The sequence below is a fragment of the Paramormyrops kingsleyae genome, chromosome 7, assembly GCF_048594095.1.
Source record: "Paramormyrops kingsleyae isolate MSU_618 chromosome 7, PKINGS_0.4, whole genome shotgun sequence".
NCBI lineage: Eukaryota > Metazoa > Chordata > Actinopteri > Osteoglossiformes > Mormyridae > Paramormyrops > Paramormyrops kingsleyae.
Genome location: NC_132803.1, coordinates 5,196,760 through 5,219,706, shown reverse-complemented (window position 1 = coordinate 5,219,706; position 22,947 = coordinate 5,196,760). Strand labels below are relative to the sequence as shown.

Sequence of the window (22,947 nt, the reverse complement as noted above, 5' to 3'; positions counted from 1 at the left end):
CATTTGGTCTGATAATTGCTCTGCACGGTCATAACCAGCAAAGCATATGAGGTAATCTACCTAGACCAGGTGTAAACTCTGGTGCTTACAATGCTCCCTCATGCTCTCTCCAAATTGCCTGAAGATAATGTCCCCATAAACACTGCCAAACTAATTCAACAGCGCCTTTATAAACTCCAGGATGAAGTCAAAAGCCTCCTGCGGCTTCTTCAACCACCTAACTGAAACCAGATTGATGTTTTATGGACGTTCTAGTGGGAAAAGTAGTTTTCCACCCCGATTCATTGCTCAAAGAACTGCTGGCATTTCTTCTTGAAGAATTGTCCCATACCTGGCTACACACAGCTCAGGACTTGTATGGCAGCATTACAAGAAGGACTGAAACTCTTCTGTAAGGGGTTAAGCAGTGTCTTATTGATTACGCCTTGATGTTAATATATTGTAAGGTGTTTCTGTTACCAAAGGTGTAACGGTATACAAAATTTGTGGTTTGGTACAAACCTCAGTTTTGGATTCATGGTTTGGTGCAATTATGGGTCAACGGGGAAAAACAAGATGTTTCAAAATTATTTATTATTAAAACTGATTAAACCACAATTATGAGGAGTAAATCACAAGCAACGCATCTGTCAACGTGTCTAAATAGCAAGACCTAAGTGACGCTATGTGTCCTAAAGTGATGCTTTTGCAATGCAAAAATAAATACGTAAAATGTACTTAAAAAATCAAAAATCAGAAATATAACATCATGACATTGATAATGAACTTAATGAACTACATCGTGTCTTCTCCACTACTGAGCATGTCGCATATCTGTAGTGATATACATCCCTATAACCGCCACTGTGTCTTTTCCCTAAATATCCTGGTAAAAGTGCCTTAAATACTACGGGGAGACTAACTTGCAGAGGCTGTTTCTGCTCTGCTTTGATCATACACTGACTTGGATGATGTCGTTTCTTATTAGTTAGGATTCATTTCCAGTAACATATGTAAGTCCGGAGCTGACAGCCTTGGTCTTATCAACTTCTCTCTCTCCAGGATTGGTGCGATTTATTGGGAAACCAAAATGTTCCCAAACTGTTGATTATTACTGACTGTAACCAGCCATAGCTGTAGCCATCTTAGAGCCCATAAATAGCATAAAGTTTCCCGTGGTGAACTTTAGGTTATGTTGCGCCCATGTCGATGAATGTGTTCATTCATTCAATTTGTGTACCGAACCAAAAATAATATACCGGACAGTACACAATGAATACAGGTACCGTTACAGCCCTACCTGTTACTTTGGCCCCCATATGTATGTCTATTATTTTTAATGGGTATATTACAAATTATGTAGGATTTTGACTACTGATTAATAGACCTGTATGATGTGCAATGTTAATTTCGACTTCACATGTGATCCATGTGCAATTATCACATCGCAAGGACCGAGATAGTTGGTTGGGTTGATGCTTTGCTAAAACGTATGACTATCAGCAAAACAACAAAGCAATCATACGTGTCCCACAGTACAATATTTATGCATTTATTGAGGGGCATTAGTATATCTAGCAGAAAGACATAATGAAATAACAAACAGCTCTGGAATTATACCTGGATACAAACTAAAGATTTTTTACTTGCTGAAATAAGTGTATGTAGACCAGATTGGATGTCCAACCCAGCCTTCACCGCCCAATAAAGCTTTGGTGGTATGTAATTTTTTAAACTGTCATACTGTCCATACGTTATACCACATTATATGGCACTGATATGGTATTTTCAGGATAGCAACAAAAATACTGCAGGGTATCTAAAATATTACTATAACACAACCCAGATCTATGCTACACGCCCTCCCCACCTATCTAAAAAGAAATATATATATATATATTAGAAACCTTAGAAACCCAGCTTCAGGTGATCTGTCTCAATGTAATGAAGTTCATCAAATCTGCACCTGTTTTTTTCACATTCCACCACTGAATAAGACTGGGGCAAAGTAACACAATTAAATTCCTCCATGATAAATATACCCAAGTTTCTCACAATAAATTGCGTCGTCTGGCTACCGGACTGCAACCGATAAAGTCTGCCGACTAAGGGGGATGTTCTGGACCAACAAGTGCAATCCATGGCTAAACAGCCGGATACACAGCAGAGTTGGATACACTCTGTGTCGTGGCATGGTATTCCCGAGACCACCATCAAAATTGTCTGCCTTGTGTGTCAGTAACCCTTCCACTGGTTTGTACCAGATGGGATAGCCTTCGTTCACATCTCGCATTGGCAAGTCTTGGCCACTCAACACCCCATCAGTGGTTCAAGATATCTCACTTCTCAGAACACTCTCAGTAGGTACTCACCACGGCGGACCATAAGCACCCCACAAGTCCTGCCATTTCAGAAGCCGTAATGATCCCGCCCTTGGCAAAGTCACTCAGATCTTTATCCCTTTATATCTTTACCCCCTACCCTTTTCTTCTACATTCAACATGTTGACTATGAGTACTGAATGTTAGCTTACCATCTGATACAGGGATGTCAAACTTGTAACTTACAACTTCATTGTAAATAGCATTTACAAACATGAACTTTCTAGTGGACAAAATTCCTAATGATTCTATTTTTAAATTAAATTGAACAATGATATACAAAAACCTCCCTGAAGACATATAATTAAATCAAATACATCCACTGGGCTGATGAACTATTATTCATTATCTACTCTCTGACCTTATCCATTGGATTCTTCTTTTAAATGAAAAATAGGCTTTTAGTTTAGACCTAGAAGTCAAAACAACCAGATTACAATTAGAACGTTTCACTGAATGCAATGTTAATTCGCTGCTGTTGAATTTGTTAGTAGGGGGAGAGGTGAGGAGGGGAAAGGTGCAGCACAGGCTCACAAATACCATGATGCCGGCTTCCTGGGCAGGGCTGTAATGGTACAAGTATCCCTCATGTGCTGATCGGTTATGTCATTTTTGGTTCAGAAAGCACAATGAAACAAATAAATACATTTCCTGACACAGGAGGAACCTAAACTCACAAGTACGGTAGATGTTCAACATGGAAAACATTATGCTGCATTATGTTTGGGATCATTTCGGGTTCTCAATAAATTACACGAGCATTGCAGAGAGAGTAGTTGGTAAGATCAAGACTATCAGTTCTATTATACTGAATTCGGATATGTTACTGGAAACATATGGAACATGCTGATTCACTGGATATGACATCAGCCGGATGTGTGTATGATGAAAGCAACATGCTAATTCACTGGATATGACATCAGCCGGATGTGTGTATGATGAAAGCAACATGCTAATTCACTGGATATGACATCAGCCGGATGTGTGTATGATGAAAGCAACATGCTAATTCACTGGATATGACATCAGCCGGATGTGTGTATGATGAAAGCAACATGCTAATTCACTGGATATGACATCAGCCGGATGTGTGTATGATGAAAGCAACATGCTAATTCACTGGATATGACATCAGCCGGATGTGTGTATGATGAAAGCAACATGCTAATTCACTGGATATGACATCAGCCGGATGTGTGTATGATGAAAGCAACATGCTAATTCACTGGATATGACATCAGCCGGATGTGTGTATGATGAAAGCAACATGCTAATTCACTGGATATGACATCAGCCGGATGTGTGTATGATGAAAGCAAGGCAGCAAAAGACTGCAAGTTTGTCTCCACATGGAAATTAAAGTGCTTTTACCAGGAAATTCAGACCAGGCATACAAAAAAAAAATAAAATCACTACGGTTATAAGTGTGTTTACTCGCTACAGATATGGGACCATACCCAGTACAGCAATAGTAGAGAACACATGATTTAGTTCATTATGATTGATATTATGCAGTCTTATTTTTATACATATTTATTTTTACAATGTGCAAATTTAGCATGCCTTAGGTTTTGATATTCAGACATGTCAAATTCAGGTATGTTGCCTTTGGTTTACATTGTTCCAAATAGTTTGTGGCAGAGATTGAAATAACTCGCAGCCACACTTACATGGATGTTAACCAGGCAGATATTAACCACAATGTAGACAAAGATCAGTGGCTCGCAGTAAAATACAGAGATCTGGTGAGAACCCGCAGAAAATCAGACGAGCTGCAATGCGCACGACGGAACACAGAACCCCTATTGTAAACAACCTAACAGATCATTGGTGCTGCAGTTGTAGTAATAATTTTAAAACAAAACCAACTTCCCCTGCTGTAGCAAAAATACAAGGAACCATGAACACAAAACCAAGGTTTGTACTAAACCACAAATTTTGTGTAGCATTACATCTCTATTCCCTGGCCATTTTTAGCAGAATATCAAAATCATTTCACAGGCCTAAAGAATTGCGCTAGGCCTTGATTTTGTCATATGTAACCTAATATATCCCAGGCCTTGATACACACCATTTTTATGAGACAGTCAACATTATTCACTTCACGTGTGGTCATAATGTTTTGGCTGATCAGTGATTATTAATATTAAATTGTTATTATGACCCTGTTACATATTATGATGTGGCTGGGAAACATGGCTGGATTTCATTTTAGTGGTGATTATCTTGAGATACATGTATCTTAGAAAGTATATAAAGGATACATTGCTTATAGTTATTTATTGCTAAACTCGTCAAACCTAGATATCTTTTAATTGCAGTGGCATTCCAGTTGTGCTGTTGTGATATTTGAGTTCTGCTTTGCAGTATTGATAAACCACTGCTTTACATTTCACTTTTAATGTGAAGTAGTGCCATGCATTTGAGGCTTTGATTGTCTTTTTATTTGGACCAGAATCCAGTTCGCTCCGTCCACCTTCTGCCATGCTGGCAAATAATCAGGAAGCCAATTTTTAATCGATGCATTTTTAAAATTTCTTCAGTTTAATCGAGTAATAGTGACTGCTCTAGACTTATGGCATAAAGTCAGTAGTTGATTAAATGAAAGGTCAGAAACAATTAAACATCATCCCAGTTACTATATGTTTCCATTTTATTTGATTCAGTACACTTTTGGGGTAGGAAAAAAAACGGATGATGCCTGATATTACTGAGACTTGGTAGGGCAGAGAAAAATGCTGGATATTGAGCATGTTATATGGTATCTTTGGAAATGAGACATCAGGTAACACCAGCACCCTCGACAGTTACAAAATCAGTGCATGTTTGCCAAGCCTTTCCAAACTCGCCGCCCAGCCATTCATCATTCATCATGTTGGTGGCCTTGGATAACCCTCGGTAAATTTTCCTAATAGGCCTCCATAAATTTTCCAGGTTGGCTGCCCCCTTCAGTAAATTTTTATATTATATCCATCCATCCATCCATCCATCCATTGTTTTATATTATATAAACAATGTATATATTTTTTCCATAGGTATCCCCCACTTTAAGGACGTTTACTTTACTCCACTTCGTTGGCACGGAAGACCTACATTAGCACCTTTTTTTCGTTAACCGCAAGAAATTCGAAGAGGATTTTCACATTTACGAGAAAAGAAGAAAAGCGAAAATAGCGTTTACCATTTGTTTATCAACGGGCCAATTATAGATTTACAGTCATGCGCCGCATAACGACATTTCGGGTCAATGTCGGACTGCATATACGATGGTGGTCCCACAAGATTATAATGGAGCTGAAAAATTCCCATTATATATCTGCTGTAATGTCATAGCGCAACGCATCATATAAAAGGTAATTATGTACAGTACATAATACTTTTGTGCTTACTACACTGTACCTTTCTTGTTATTTAGGTTATATCATATAGCTTACAGGTGTAGAAGGCAATGCCATCTAGGTCTGTGTAAGCATACACACAACAGCAAAATCACATCACAATACATTTTCCATAACATATTCCTATCGTTAGGCGACACATCACTGTATTGATTCTGGTAAGTGTACACTATACATGCATTATTATTTTATGTGTTGTTTTGGTTTGGTAGGTTTCTTTTTCATTTACATCACCCAACCCATTTTTTTACAAAAAGAACAAGCCCTGGTTTCTGGTTTTCATAGCCACTTTGAAGATTCACTGAACCTGTCGCAGATAATTATTATTTAACATGTTATGAGTCATTGCAAATGAAAATCGCAAAGCTGCATCTTCTTCTCAAAAACATTAATCAAGGGTAAGAGGCACTAAAGCATAGAGCCCAGTGTGAAGTGAAGAGGGGATCTGCACATGGTGTTAGAGAGAGGTTATTCTAGTACACAATATCTGCCTTCTTTGCTGGGGGGGGGGGGGGGGGGGCGCATGAAGCTGAAGCCAACAGACTGGACCTCATGTTGTATGTTCCTACTTTGTTGGGAAACCTGGAGATTGCCTGAGCGACTCCCAAATGAGAGAACACCTCACAGACTGTGCTGAACGCACCAAACAAGACAACTGATGGCAACTGAGGGTTATATTTATATGTCAGTGGACAGTTAAAAATGCTTTAACCATAATAAGTTTGCCTTTTGGCAAGGAAAATGTCTCATATTCTATTATAAAGGTGTTCAGACCCTGGAGGAAATCATTTTACAACGAGAGTAATGACACGGCTGGACTGGATTAATAAGGTCTGGGGATAAAATTAATTCCTTCAAGCAATCCAAATATAGTGAGTAGTTAAACCACAGATGTAAGGGGCTACAGATTAGCGAAGTTGCGGTGTAATTCCTCTGAACAGCCATCATTGGATAGCATCCTCCTCGATAACCAGCAACAAATTCCGAGGCCCTAATCTCCGTTTCTTACTCCGCCATCCGCATGAAGAATGACGTGACTGTCTGTACCTAATTCATAATGTATATTATTTCAGTAGCACCATCTCAGTGGTACCTTTCTCCCCCAGCATTAATGTTAGCAGCTAGCAGAGGGTGGGTGTTAGCAAAACGGCTGAGCATAGGAGTGGGTGTGAGATATATGTGAAACTGTCAAGCCTTTATTGGAGCTGTAGGGTGTCGCTCCCATAATGCTGGGGAGATGCATTTAGCATCAGTGTTGCTTGCACGCTCATTGTGATGTGTTCCCAGAGTGTGCACCTAAATGAGCAATGCTACAGGTCTTGATGTTTGTTTAACACCTTCTGTCTTATCGATTTCTTGATTCTCCATACCCCTCTAATGCACTCGATGATAAACAGATTAGTCTTCGTACACCGCGGGTCGCATGGTCCTGTGCAGTGGAAGCAACGTGATTTTGGATAAATACCATGTCTTCCTTTGTCATTTGGGAGGGGGGGGGGGGTGATAGATAACAGCAATCTGAGCTATCAGTTTCAGCCTACGCTAAGGCAGACAATGAATCATTTGGGAGCCCCCCACCTGAAAAAAAAAACTATTTGTTCAGTGGAAAAAAAAACCTTTGAACCTTTGTACCTTTTTGAGCAAATTTTCTTCATCTGGACCACATTGGCAATTATCCAGCTTTATAAACTGGTACATAAAAGATATGATGCTTTACCTCATTGTCATTGATGGCAGCTGCATATATTACATAGGGGTGAATGGAGGCACTTGACACCATGAAGGTCATATTGACCTATTTTTATGAAGTACTTCTTACTTTCGCTAGATGTGTGTGATTCAAAGCAGTCTTTCCCAACCCAGTCCACAGGGACGCCCAGCCAGTCCATGTTTTAGCTCCCGCCCGGCTGGGAGGGAGCAAAATTGTGGGCTGTGTGGTCAGGAGCAGAAATGTGAACCGTCTGGGGATCCCCGAGGATATATATGGGAAACACTGCTTTAAAGTACAGATCTTAATGCAGAGCCTTGACATTAGTATTTTAATGCATGCACACACTCCAAGACAAGAAGCTGTTCCTTAAGCCCAGCATGAAACGTCTCATTTGTATGTATTAAAACAAAAGAAAAAGTATCAATGACAAAATGTCTACAATGCATGGGAGATGGAGGAGACAGGACTATTATGCGCTGTTGATGTATTCCAGGGAATCCACATTTTCACTCATAAAATGTTGCGAAGATTATGTGCATGAAATTGACTTTAGATAAGCTGCCGTTTATTTCCACATATTTAACGGGCTCAAACCAATATCGAGGCAAGAGTAACTCTAACAGAGTGGATGATGGATGACTGAAATGTGAATGTGTGTATGTGTGCAGTATATTTATTAATGTATAGAATACGTGCCTGAGTGTGTGCATGTGCAATATACTTAGAAATATACCAAATATATATGGGTGCATATTGCAGTGCTATATGTTTGATCATAGCAAGTGTCTAATGTAAATACCTTCATTAAAATGCATGAAAGCATATGCACCCTAATCTGGACTGCTCTCAAATACACACAGAATAGCTTATTCACCCTCAACTACAGTATTGATTGAAGCATTCCAACAATTAATCAAGGGGCAACTTTCTGTGGGAGAGAAAAAAGAACACATTAAAATGTTTAATTTATTTGCACGGTCAGTAGCCAGCATGATTGGAATTTATGACATCAAGACAATTTATAGCTATTCAGCTACTTCCATCCCTGCTCATCTTCAGCTCATAGGACTCGTTCTGTAACAGCGGCAGGCTGATGTCAGACAAATCCGGATTAGCATTTTAACATTCCCACTCCCATATATGTCTTGCATGCTATCTTTTCTTTGTGTGTGTGTTTGTTTTTGTTTTGTTTGTTTGTTTGTTTACGTAACAATGTTTTGATGCGAAGACCAAAAACGAAACGCAAAAGATAAAATGGGGTTTGTACTATAGCTAGACTGCAACAGCAAAGGACATGATCCCATAAAAAGAACACCAGCGACAGTCACTTCAGAGAGGGAAGAAAACAACTTTTTTTCTGCAACATGAAGAATATGCAAAGCAGCTATTAGCAGAGGGAGCTAAACAGAACGATCATCTTTTGTAAAATGCAAAATGTAAAATGCAAAACAAAAGCATTAAAAAAAACATCCCACTGCTTGAGTTTATGCTCCTTAGATACCCCTCTGCTTCTGTGTGAAAAGGATACTGGAAAGGTTATTGAATTTCTCACTAAGGGCACCAGTAAAAACATGTTGGGCGTGATATTTTTTATAAAGTTACACAGTAAACTCATTCTGTGCCTCACACCTGCTATGCCTCTCCTGGCCAAGATGAAATAGGAGGTATTGATTTCACTGAATAAAATTACTTCACACAGACAAATTGGGGCTTAAGCTGTAAATGTATAAAAAAATATGAATACAGACATGCACTTAAATATGCATGAAAACACTAGTGAAAAAGTCATAAAATGCAGACATACATATGGCCACTTGTGTGCAAAACAGTAAATTGCTTTAGGATGTTTTTTGGACAAACACTATACTTGATTAAAGAAAAAGCGTATAAAATATCCAGAATGCAAGAGATTTTAATTCCATTCTACTCACAACAAACGTGACTATAATACATAATTAGCAAAGCCAAGAGCACCTCGACAGAAGCGTTAAAACACCACTTGGTATTCTGTGGGTCTCCACATTTATACACCCACAGCGCAATCACGTCATAAAGTTGTGTTCATGCCTTTGGACCTTGCAGTTCAATTAAAATCCTAACTGCCAGAGGCAGAGTCCAGTTAAGACTGCATGGCGAATGCCTATAAGAACCAATATGCCCAAATATGGGATGTAATAGAGGGGCCAACTGGAGGATATTGTCTACGCTTCTGCACATAATTCGTTCCAAGTTTCAAAGAACCCATTAAATGAGTGGTGCTTTGAGACAAAGCCAGTGGTGACATTAAGTCAGTGAACTCGGCTCAGTTCTACAGCCACCGTTCCATTCCAGCCGCTCACAAATATCGCAGCCACAGATTCACTGATCTTTGATTTTTGAACGGATGGCGACTAAAGGTCGACGGTAAGGCAAAAGAAGATGCCGCAATCTGAACTCGCTAGGAAGCTATCAGTTTCTCTTTGATTCACAGATCAAGGCAATCAGCATATAAAGTAAAAAATTAAGATATATATTTATTTATATATTTATATATATTTAATTTGATTTTTTTTCCCCCTGGATAATTCATCCATGTATTGGTTATTAGCTTGCTGGACGCATAAAGGAGCAAACAAAACTATGCTGGATATACTGGTTACCATGGATTCCATTTGGATAGATTTATTTTCACTTTGATTTCTTAAGCATTTTGATTAAATGGGTTTAGATGAGGAAACTTTATAGAGAGAAATTGCAATCCAAGAAATAACAGTGATCAACACCCAAAGTCCCCAATTCAGCAAAAAAATACTTTTGTCGTGATTACTTACACCCCTTGTTCATTTCATATTTTAACATTTCAGTAATCATTTTAGTGGCAATGATTTTAGTGGCAATTGTATGCCAGTGTTTAAACTTACTGAATTGAAATATAATTGAATGCCCCCCCCCCCCCCCACAGTGCACCTTAGTTTTGCTGATGGAAAAACAGTTGAGGAAATATGAAAGTTCAGTAATTTAATAGCTACAAAGGACATGAAGTGAACAGTTATTACAGTAACTGCTTCACATTCCTGAGGGTTAAGCGCAGAAGATCCTCACAAGTGTGAAAATTCATGACTCATACTTGCCCCCCCCCGACCTGCTAGCCTGAGCGATAACAAAAAAAGTGCATTTATTACCAGTTTGTGAACAATAATCATAAATTGTTGTGAAGATACTGTAACGTGCTTCAGTATTGTACTCCACACTTTGCAAGCCAAAATACTTTCTCATTATCCATCAAGAATTTTCACATAATTTACAAGCCGACTAAAGTATGACTCTGTATGCACAGAGTTACTACTATACACACTGGGAGCACTACGTTTTGTACTCGTTATTAAAAATGCAAAAGTAACGGCACTAAAAGATGTAAAGAGTTCCTGGGAGATACACGAGATTGCAAAGTCACAGAGACAGCGAACACATCCGTGAGGCTGGTTTCCCAGACAAAGATGTGAGGCGGAACCCAGGGCAAAACTTTTAATATTAAACATACAGTATGTACTAAACACTAACACCACTCAGTATTGCTTATTGGTATCAGTTTACAATTCTGTGATTAAAATCTAAATTCATATTGTTAAAAAAATAGATTTTTAGAGCTTTTCTTATCCCCATTATTGGAAGCAATTCACCTAGAAAAATGCAAAATGAACCATAATCACCATATTTAACAGAATAATAATAATTAATTTTACCTTTTGAAATGAGGATTTGCTGGAGGAAAACAATGTTCTCTGGCTGTTTATGTCAGTTTGTCCTTCCATGTCAACAATGCGCAAAATGCACGTTAAATCTTTCAAAGTAAAAACCATCTACATAAAACAAGACATTCTCTTTATTCTATAAAATTGCAAGCACAAAAGAATAGTACTGTGTTCTGCTTTATTCAAGAAAATGTTATGATCAAAAGGTCTCACTGCAATTGAAAGGAAACAACTTTGAAGCAAGAGCTTTAACTTACTTTGGTAAATAAATTAAAATGCTAAATCTAAAAAGCTTTCAAAGTGGCGCCAGATATTTGTTTCTCTCTTTTCAAGTCAAGTCAGATAAAGTGGAATTTATTGTTCATCCATATATGGGTATACAGTGGCACAAGATAACTTTATAACATCCCCCCTGGACCAAAATACAGCACACAGAGAGCAGGTGACAATAAAAGGGGATTTGAAATAACGTTACAAGTGCAAAAGCGAAGGACCAGGCACGACAAAAGGGCCTAAAACTATACATACATAGTGCCTGAGTATATAACCAATGATGGGAAACAATGCAGCCGCATAAAGGAGCAAAACAGGTGCAACGTGTTACTGTTACTTTCTCTTTATTTGTCCCACGTCCTGTTTCAATTTGTTAGTCTTAAAACTGATCTTTCATATTTCTGATTGTAATAATATCGTTTACCTTCATTTGTGAGTAGGTTTACAAATTACAAAGCACATTTCTGAATTGGTTATTAATGTTTAAATCATGCTGAAAATCAAAAATATCTGATTTAATGGTGTGACTTAGTCACTTCGCAGCTTGAAAAAATGTGTCATGGCTATAAGCAAAGAACCTTTACCAGAGACACATATTAGCCTTTGCCGGTGATGTAATTTCTACATCAAGATGAATGGTTGTTACTTCCCGTAAATGAAACAAAACTAATGAATAAATGCATGACCTTGGCACACTTAATCTAAGCTGTTTATGTCCAAAGCCCACAGTACAGAATTCTGCCACGATAACATAAATCACTGATGGCCTTGTGATGAAATCTCAATTTATCTACTCAAACTCTTGCTTGCATCAGTTGCTTAAAACGAAAATCATTTTGCACCACAGGAAAATTGGCACTTGATTCATCTCGTATGCAACAAGAAGTAAGAATATCACATAAACCTTCGTTTTGTTTGTCTTACTTTGTCATTGTTGCCATCAATGTGCAGTAGCATGGAGCGGTCCTCATTAGCAATCACAGCAAGTTAGCTATGTTCCCAAGCGGAACAGTAGAAAGTCCTATAGCAAAGCGTTATGGTATGAAATGTGCTCTCTTGGGAAATGTATGCTAAATTTCAAAGGAGAATAAAGATGTTAGACTATGTACATTGAAATCAAAGGCTTTGGCAGACACAGGCTCCCATTGTGCAGATTTAATCGTTTTCTGTTTTAATTTAGGTGATTAATTACTGTGTTAGGATTCGATAGGCTATGGCTGTCCGAGGACGAGAGGATTGAGCATGCTGGTGTCTCTGAATGTCCCTGTGTGTCTGCCTGTGTTGTCTGAGAGGGGCTCAGGAGTTTCTAAAAACCCTGCACGAGTTCTGGGAAAATGAAAAAAAATGAATAGAAATTTTTTAATAATCGTTCTTCTTAGTTCTCACATGATAGAGTTTGTGTTAGAATGGATCATTATCCAGGACAACACATTTTAATCGATTTGATATCTACACTGGACAGTTGTATCGTTAGTTTACAAGAGCTGAACCAGTATGATGCTTTAATGAGGTTTTCGTCTTGTTTCATTTCATCTGGAAAGATTCCTGGATCTGAAGCGGGTCTCTCAGTAGAAACTGGGAGAATTGTTTATAGGACTAAAAAGTCTGCCAGGGACTGAAGAGCAGCGTGAAGACATGAGCATCCAGGACGTCTTTTAATCGCTGTCCATGATTTTCCACTGAGTGGTCAAAACAGCAAGTTAACTCTGGTTTTGTTTGCTTTTCTGAAGTCTGTAACTAACAGCAGGAAGATAAGAAAAGTTCTAAAAATCTAATGTTTTTAACAATATGAATTCAGGTTGCAATCACAAATATATTTTATCTGCTGTCTTCCTCCAAAGCAACACAGAAGTTTATTGATTTGCACAGCTGGATATTTTATTGCCGTCGTCCTCAGAAATACCTTATAATCAAAGGTACTGCTGGAAGAACCATCAGGAGAACCTCTGAGCTTCCTAAATGTCCTTACAACGTTACCTGCTGGCCCAGTATGTGCCACTGGAAAACATACAACACCATCAAACCATAATCAACAAAAGGCTTCCACACAAACAGAACAGTCTCCGGGCTCCAGTGGTGTCCACATTACCGACAATGGCAAATCAGTGGGTGGCATTCTCCTGTAGCCTGTTTATCAGCAGAAGGCGTACGGCTGAGTTACCTGCAGACGGGCACTGCCCGAGGCAGCCGCGGGCAGAAAGGGCATGAATGTCATCTGTCATGCTTGTTATTGGCAAACACAAAATCGATGTATCTTGTTTCAAGAACCCCCCACCCCCCCAACTATTTTTAAACATTTAAAATATCTTGTTGATCGACTTCTTTTCATTTTGTAATATGATTATTATTTCCAATTAATAGTCCATACCTATTCTTCCATTGTGCATTGGTGGTCGACTTGAGGCTAATCAGACCAACCATTTCAGTAAAGGCTAACGGCAAAGTACATTCAGTTTCAGTATCATGAGAAATGTGATATCCTGACTGGCAGTAAGAAAAGACACTTCAGCTACATGCAGTCCTTACACATGACCATCCTTTGGGTCACAAGGCCAAGCTCTCAACTGTTAGCCTACCTGTTGCCCCATAATAACAAGCATTGTCATTTGCTGCACTAACATCATATTATCACACTAAATGCAAGCCAGATACTGCTGCAAAAATTAATTTCTATGCAGTGTTCTGCTATGATATTCCTTCCTTGTGATACATACACAAGATTCTGCAAATTTCCTCCCTAAGCACACTGAACTGGATAAAAAAGACCAGCTTTAGCTCCGTCTGGCCTCACCAAGGCTTCTGAGCAGCTATTTATCAGAGATATAAAGAAAATGCTGAGATTCTGTCTTCACATTAACTTTTTCAACAGCGGGTAGAGCTTCCCACAAAGTTACTGAATCTGTACAGATAAGAGTAGAGAAACGTTATCCCTTGGGTACATTCTGCTCTTCATTTCGCAAATAGGAAACATTTAGGTGCAAACTGTCTGTGCTGCAGAAATTGCACTGCAGGCCCCTGAAATAAAACGGCTTCCTGGGTCCTTCGATAAAGGCCACAAACATCACACAAGTATGGTTTTGTCATACCTAAAAACAAAAAAACCGACTCCGCCCAAAAAGGATTCACCTGTTGCTGAATAGCACTGAATAAGTAGTCACAACCGTTGTATTACTAAGAATTTTTCAAGGAACTTAGCAGGAAACATTTTAAATTAATATCATGGTGAACAAATATGACAATCTTTGTGATACCTGAAACACTGAACACATTATACGAAGATAAGTAAATTCATTTGACCCTTATTCCTATTTGTTGTATATACTGTATTATGCACTAACTGTATATATATACCCTATATTATGCAATACAATAGCTGACAAAAAATGTCTCTATCAGTAAAACTGCATGAAAACTGCTCAGCCTCTCATTGTCCTCTCAACAAACTCAGCTGTGCCAGGAAACAGATGGTCAACAAAACGGTTGAACATGAAGAGGCTCCTCGCCCTAAACTGATTTATGACAAGGCCGCAGAGGGAAATGCGCAAGGCCATTAGGATGGTCCTGGAGGGCAACTTTCAGGGGAGAGGAGAGCAGATTTGCCCTGGGCACTGCCCCATAGCTTACATTTCCACACAAACACAGCAAACATACTTATTTTATTTTGTTTACAAGTCTGTTTATCTGTCTTTCTGTCTTTTATCCTGCCCACATTACCAGCCCCATCCTGTCAGCCCACCGTGACACTTCTGAAACTGTGGAAATTTCCCACAGCCATTAATTTGCTTTGCTCACATCTCACCCCGTTGTACTCGGACCAAAACACGGCACATGCATGAAGGACACGTCACAAAAGCGTGCCTGGAAACGTACAAATGACAATCAAGACTGTAAATAATACATTAAACCGCGCCGGACACAGATGACAGCGAGGCGGGTGACAGCGAGGCGGAAGACAGCGAGGGCGTGAAGGATCATGGTCAGATGATCCAGCAGCTGGAGACTGGCCACTGAGATGGAGCAGCTGCCGGCTCCTGCCAGTATAATGGATCATTATAGCACATTCATCCGTTCTCTACACACCATTGTAGGCCAAATATCTGACGATCTGTTGACTAAGAGCCTGATGGAACGACAGCTAATGTCCACCCCAGTCCAACACTTACATGAACATGATTCATGAGGCTCGGTTGAAAACGCGGCCTGCTTTTGGCAAAAGACACAGTCAGTGATTCAATGACTAATCTCAGACTGCAAACTTTACTAATCATTTATGCCATCTTTTCATTTACTTTAATGAAAGCTCTCAGTGGACACATCCAGGGAAAAGTCAGGCTGTAGGAGATACAGTACCTCAGATGTCAGGTGTGACAGTACTCGTTGCTCCTCACCCATGTGCATCACTGACAAAACTCCCAAAAAGGAAATAGTTCACTGGATTACACAACAATTATTCTTTCATTATTCAATGTATCCACACACCACCACATGAAAACAAAATTCCATAAACTATTTTTTGGATGTGTAGGCAGGCGATAGGGAAGATTATATGAAATAAAAATGCATTTAGGGAAAATAGTTTGGTTCTTTTTTAATTGCGTTTTTAATGTAAAATGTGTTTTTAAAATACGTTTTTTTTTATTACAAAAATAAGTAAAGGTATCTTTGTGGTAATATTGCATCAAGAGGCTTTGAGTCAGAAATAAATAGAATAATAAAAAAAAATCAGCACTCGAGGGGTTAAGCAGCCACACCGCCCACAGAGGTAACTGCTTTCAGAGATGCAAAGATGATCCTCCGTGCTTTACCTTTCCAGCAGGCAGCTGTGTGGCTACAGCGTTAGACTCCAGAAAAGACGCGCCGTTAGTGCCAAACGGGGCACCTGCTGGGTCCATCAGCAAGGTGCATGTGTTCAGTACTCTGGAGGAAACTTTAGTACAATTTGTAAAATGTATGGAAATGTATGAGTTTTTTTTTTTATTCTTATTGATGATACAGTTATAGATACTGGTCCAGAAAAGGCAACACGCATCCTGACGTCATCGCAGCTCATGCGGCTGAAGTGGACGGTGAACCTTAATTGTCTCTCGAGACCAAAAACACTTGTTAGGAAGAATACCCACCAAGGACAAGGTTTAGTGAGGGTATTGTTTCCAGCGCTGAATACACCCATGAACAGAAAGCAGAGGCATAAGGAGCTGCATGGAGTTAATCCATTTTACATTCCGAATTGTGATTTGCCCGTGAGTTGCTTGATCTCCACGTCAACAATCCACCTGTCAATTTAGCCAATGCCCAACACTCAATTCTACAATGATAATTTGTCAAGTGTCATATAAACAGCTTTGTCTTTTGCAGGTACTTCTTACAAACCATACGCGCATTCTGTCTCTCTCACTGTCATAAAAACAAGTTTGGCATAATATTAGCCTCTGAGATGTGAGGAGGGTGAGCAGATGTCGCTCGCACCGTGTAGCCACTGAAACAAGCTTAAAGCGATTCAGACGGAAGAGCCGCGATACTGCATGACACACGTCCCCACAGATAAGTGGTCTTTGCCGATACGTTGTGTGACAGCATGTCCACAGCTGGGCTTGCCCACAAATGCTTGACAAATAGCGGAGCGCCTTATAGTCTTGTATTATACTTCATGAATGAAAAGCACAGAATAACTCTGACAGCTATATGACCTGTAAGCAGCATACAGTAAGTTATTTATTTCTTAGAATATTCTAAATCTAATGGAAACCCTTGAACAATGGAACATGGGATTTTGTATGAAAATTGAATACATTACTGAAGGGGAAAAACTAATAACAAATTATTAATCATACAGTATATGAGAGCTGAGGAGTGTTTAAATATTATACTATTTTTATGAAAAAACTAAAATGTTAATTATTTAAATAACTTACAACATGCATATTTAGTAGCCTATATATGTTTCGTACTTAACGATATTCCCATGTGAATGAGCAACGTCGGGCTGTGTACGTGAAATCACTTGTAAGTGTAAGGTTAGGTATATTCACGTTCCCTTCTCTTCGTGTCTCCATGTCACTAAGTGTTGCCCTCGCGCGCTTTGAAATACTGACGGCGTACTGCCATCCAGCAAACTGAGCAGAAACATAATGACCTCATAGGTATCTTACAACAAAAGGACTTTGAAGGTAACAAAGCCTATTCGTGGTCCAATAACAAGATTAAAATACTAGCAACGCACTAATATAACTAGCATAAAATAACCCGGTGATATGGTTATGGTTTTAACAGTTGGAGTAATAAATTAATTTATAAATTCATAAATGCGGGTTAATCTGATTAGCATTAGCAGGCAGGCTAAACAAGAGATTATACTGGATTATACTGGACGTATTAGCAATCTTCAGATACCGTTCCCTAGTCGTTAATGCAAAGACGCATATTAAGTATACATCTGTGAATATTAATTGCCCGGTTAAGGTTACAGAAGTGCAGCCAACAGCCTACGTACGACGCTAGATCTATTTCTAAAAGGACTAATGCATAATAGTTTCCTTCGAGCATTATAACAACATTACATTTATATAGCCTATCCATGTATATCGCAAACATATTTTATTTATAGCGCTTCTACAATATAAAATTCAGCTCCGTTTTTTTCCCTTGTACGCTCCAAATACCAATAAAAATGAAGCGCATGTATTATGTTAAAACTTGTCACAATTCCACATTTATAAAATACTAACATTAGCAAACACTTTTTTACACCGTAGTAGGCTATAGCGCACCGATACACCGTGGACCGAAATTGACATGATCAATAAAATGAACGGCACAGAGAATGCGACTAATTCTCCGATCGCCTGAGCTGTAATATTGTTTTATAAGCCGGAAAAGTGAGAAATGGCCCGGTACTTACCCTGGGCTTGCTGCGGGACGGCGGCGCTTATGCAGAGGACGAGAAAAGCCAAACGGGGTCCCATCCTTTCATTAAACAGCAGGTGCCAGCTCCTCGCTCACGTGAAGGGGTTCAAAAAATAAAACAAACAAACTAACAGTGGGGGGGGGGAAAACTTCTGCAATATCGCTTGCCGGTGATGATCCCGAAAGTATTCCCCAAATCGGTCCTGTAGTCCTTAGTAGAGGAGAAGAGACACGCAAGACTACCTGCTGTCAGAAGTGATGCTGCCCCCGACGCGCGTGCGGCTTTTCCCTTCACTGCAGTGGCGCACAATGCGATGCATGTAAGGATTATTCTGGGGACGCAATTAAGCGAAGGCAGGCGGCGGACGGAGCCGGGCTCCGATCGAGTGACAGCGCTCCGACTGCGGCGCAGCCCCGGCGATGGAGATACCCAATGCGCCTCCCTACACGTGCTCCTGCTAGCAGTGTGCAGAGCAAGTCCGGAGCCAGCGGGGTGGGGCTTCGGTTACCTTATTCTCTCACGTATTTACTCAAAGGCACAATCAGAAGTGCGCAAGAAAAAGGGACGGGCAAAAAAAGTGTGTAATGTCATCATCCTGGAAAATCTTTAGATCTCTTTTAACGCTGCATTTTTTTCCCAGCGTTTGGAACTGTTCATCCATATGCGCTCGACGTAAATCCTCAGTATAATAGTGAGAAGTCAATTGGCGATGCTAAGCCACACAGCTATACCTCCGAGGATTCACCTGAGATTTCAGAACACACACTTCAGAATGAAAGCGATGCTGGAGAGTTCTGAAGATGCGCTGGATAGGGACACCTCAGCGTCCTCAAAGCAGATAATAAAGCCATAATAAAACAATGCTTATATTAAATAAAAACCGAAATATTAAATACATTCTGTAAAAAAATATTCTGTAATAAACTATAAATAATATATTTTAACATTGCGCTTTTTCTCATATTTTCTGTGGAACATGTATTATAATGGTTATTATATTTGCTGTTGTATACTTTCTGCATGCAGCACCCCGAAGCACTTATAAGATTTGATTTGGCAGCCTGTTAGTTACCAGCTAACTATGCAGTCGAGGTCATAGATGGAGACATTTTACCCCGCAAAACAAAATCTAGCTGCGCTGTATTCAATTAGCGACAATATTTTGCTGTAAGTAGGATACATTTCTTAATGATTTGTCAAAGATCACTTCCGGATAGGCTTCTTTCTTTCTTTCTTTCTGAGGGTATGGTGTGCCACCCATCTGGCCCATTGCATCCCAGTTGTCCCCAGGATTTTCATCTCACATTCTGAATCAGACTATTTTGAATTTGTTTCAAAGTATGTCTTAATGAAGTGCATTACCTCTGGCCACTCAGAAAGAAGCCAGAAGCGAAAAAGAGAGCATGCATGAAAAACCAAATTAATGACTCTTGGAGAACAGACACTGAATTAATTCCAAAGAGAATTTTATATAATTTTATTGTCTATTGGATCATGGCACCAGATAGTGTTTATCTTCTGCTTCCAACATTGGAGTCAATTGGAAGAACTAACTAGTATTCTGCCTCCAGCATCTTGTCTTGCCTGGTCTTCTAAGAGAAGGTGATCTATCATGAGATTAGCATAATTACTAAAGCAAAACAATAACTGTACACAGACCAAGATTAAACGTAATAAAAAAAAGCTTTTCCGCAGTGAAAAAGGTTTTCTGTCAATTAAAGTTAAATGCAACTTGTCTAGAACTAAAAGAAACATGCAGCGATCAGTAAGACTGACAATAAATATTAATGAAACGGTTCATATCAAACTCACGCCCATCTTAAACTGCTTTATCCTTTGCAGTTCTCCGCATTTTCATAACAAACATAGGCTGTTAGACTTATTTTCAGTCTTTCTTGTTATTTTGGCAAAACGGCCACCTGAGCCAGGGATCCAGACCTGAGGGAGTCACTGAACTGAAGTCAAGCACACAGCTGGTCACCAGGCCAGTAAAGATTATTTCGGTTTCCAGTGTGGTGATCCAATGTCAGCTTTTCACTTCACAGCTACACTCTACGGTGCACACAGTGCTGTTATTTCTAAGGCAGCACATCGGACTAATATGGTACAGAGACTCCTGGTAGAGCACTTAGATGCAAGGGATGGCTTTCAGCATGCACCACCAGAAGGAAGTTAACTCATGGAGATCTCAGGGAGAAGCTCCCTAGATGTTTGGTCTTTGACTTCATCTATCCAGCATCCATAACTCCTTATCCCATATCAGGTCATTGTAGTCCTGAAGTTCTTCTCACAAAGAATAGGGTTCAACACCCTGGATGGAATGACAGACCTTTGTAGGACTCACACTGACACTTCAAGGGCAATTTACAGATGACGGTTCACCTAACTGTATGTTCTTGGACTGCGGGTGGGAAATCTAGAGCAGTTTCTCTCGATCCGGTCCTCAGGAACCGCCAGACAGTTGTTCTTGTTGCTCCTTCCCCGCTCCCAGCGAAAACGTGGACCATCTAGGGGTCCCTGAAGACTGGGTGATCTTCTAGAAACACTGATCTAGAGGAACCCCACGCAAACAGAGGGAGAACATGCAAAATCCAGACACCCACACAGAATCTGGGCCATGAATCAGATCCACAAACCAGCAGGTGCTGCTTAACACTGAGCCACCAGGCAGCCTCTGCTAATCTTTAATATGAACTAAGATATTTGACATTGTACTCTGCTTTTGTACTTTAACACACACTTGTGCTAATAGTATTTCTTCCATTGTATCTTTGTCACTTTTTAATTAATCCCAGATCAACAGACAACATTTAAAGTGTAATAATGGCATGCGATTAGAACAGGCATATTGGAACATTTCTTCAAAATATCTGCTTATAATTTTTATGCTCTGTTGTATTTTTATATTTTTCATATTACATTTTAATTTACAGATACCTGCAATGTATATTAAATATGCTTTTTTTTTGTCCAACAGCCCACTTATAAAGTTGCCATATCCAAAATATCTTCTTGATGATGTCATTGTTTTACTTTTAGTTTCTGTTCTTTTTTGTATGCTGCAGGAATGCTGCTTGGAGGCTGTGAGGAGGCAGAGAGCTGTCAGGTGTTTGTGCACCTCTAACAGGGCAGTAGTTACTCACGGTAGGGATGGCGCCTAAAACCTGGATGCAAGGCAGGGGCTGGTGCTGGCAGTGAAAGCTGACTTTAGGTATATTTTTCTTTTCCCACAGGAAGTGGAGAGGGCACACAAGGGACGACACAGGTAGACGAAGGTAATGGAAAGCAAGACGTCAGTGATTAAGGACGTCAGCTTGTGACAGGATTGCTGGTCTAAATGCCAGTTGGGTTCTAGTGTATTCCTCTTCTGGAAGGCCCGTAACAGAATTACTAGAATAAAATGTTATTTGTTGCTTTTAAGGCTGATAAGAAACGGCATAACTAATAATACTCATAACAATATCAGACAACTGATATAAAACAATTTTGGAAGCAGTGAGTCATGGAATTGAAAAATTGTCCTTTCGCCTTTCCCATCTTTCTCTCCATGAGACACAGACACATATACAGCTGAGAGCAAATTCTGGGGTCAGACAGCAGGGTTAGCCAGTGTGCAGTGCCTCCGGAACAACTGTGGGTTAAGGGCCTTGTTCCAGGACCCAGGGTGACAGCAACCTACTGACCTCCCAACAACAGGTACAGAGGCCTAACCCTAGCGTACAATAACAATTGTGCAAAGACACCACACCACAGCATCGCCCAAAACCGTGGCTTGATATTACGGCTGATGTTTATTACTCATTCTTCCGGGTAGCTTTCAGGACTGCCAGGGTGAGCTGGCTTTGGTGTAATACCTGCAGCACTGCAGATGCGCGCCATGACCTCAGCACAGAGACATAATCGGGAAACTGCGTCGGACCTCGGGAAACCCAACAGCCACAGCTAGGAAACCGGGATGTATTTAAGAAAAGAAAAAAAAGACACCTGGTGTTTGAGAAAATCTACATAATTGCACAGACACGAGGTGAAGCCTTGGCAAAGTGACAGAAGAATACAGTCTTCAGATTCACTTTCCAGTTCCACAAGCTCGATGAAGCATGTCCTTAAAGCGCACATCTGCAGTGTGTCCCCGGTCTCTGACACGAGCAGTGCTTCCTCCCCTCTTCCTGGGCAGAGAGGTGTAGGAACACGTGTCACCATTATTGAACACAATGGCTCGTCTGTCCTGCCTGCTTACCGCAGCACACGCACCCTTTGTTCACTACCTCGAATTCGGGCTCGACACATTGGCGTGTCTCGCCTCTCCGTGTCATGCGTCCGCAGCCGTGTAGCGTGTCGTCACGCAAACAAGGAACTTGACCCATGAAGAGGATGTCAAACATCCATGCCATCACCCCTGTGCCACTGATCCGAAGTCTTACAGCACACGTCCCGAAGACATGTCAGACTGCGTGGCTGGACGACACCAACAATCTGAGTATAATATCTTCCCACTACTGTCACTTCCAGAAATAAAACACACACTACAATCGTAGATCTCCAGAACCACACAATTACGATATAAACGCAA

At 40.0% G+C, this 22,947-nt stretch overlaps 1 protein-coding gene across 5 annotated transcripts in view; it reads right to left on the bottom strand.

The window, feature by feature from the left end:
- Nucleotides 1-19,013, bottom strand: part of edil3b (EGF-like repeats and discoidin I-like domains 3b) — a 129,411-nt gene extending 110,398 nt beyond the window's left edge. The window contains exon 1 of one of the 5 annotated variants that reach the window (XM_072714130.1): nt 18,372-19,013. In XM_072714130.1, coding sequence (XP_072570231.1) covers nt 18,372-18,435 — 64 coding nt within the window. In that variant the 5' untranslated portion in view covers nt 18,436-19,013. The remainder of the gene's footprint in view (nt 1-18,371) is intronic. The other 4 variants (XM_072714131.1, XM_023842841.2, XM_023842861.2 and 1 more) reach the window with 4 other exon arrangements.
- Nucleotides 19,014-22,947: the final 3,934 nt, after the last annotated feature.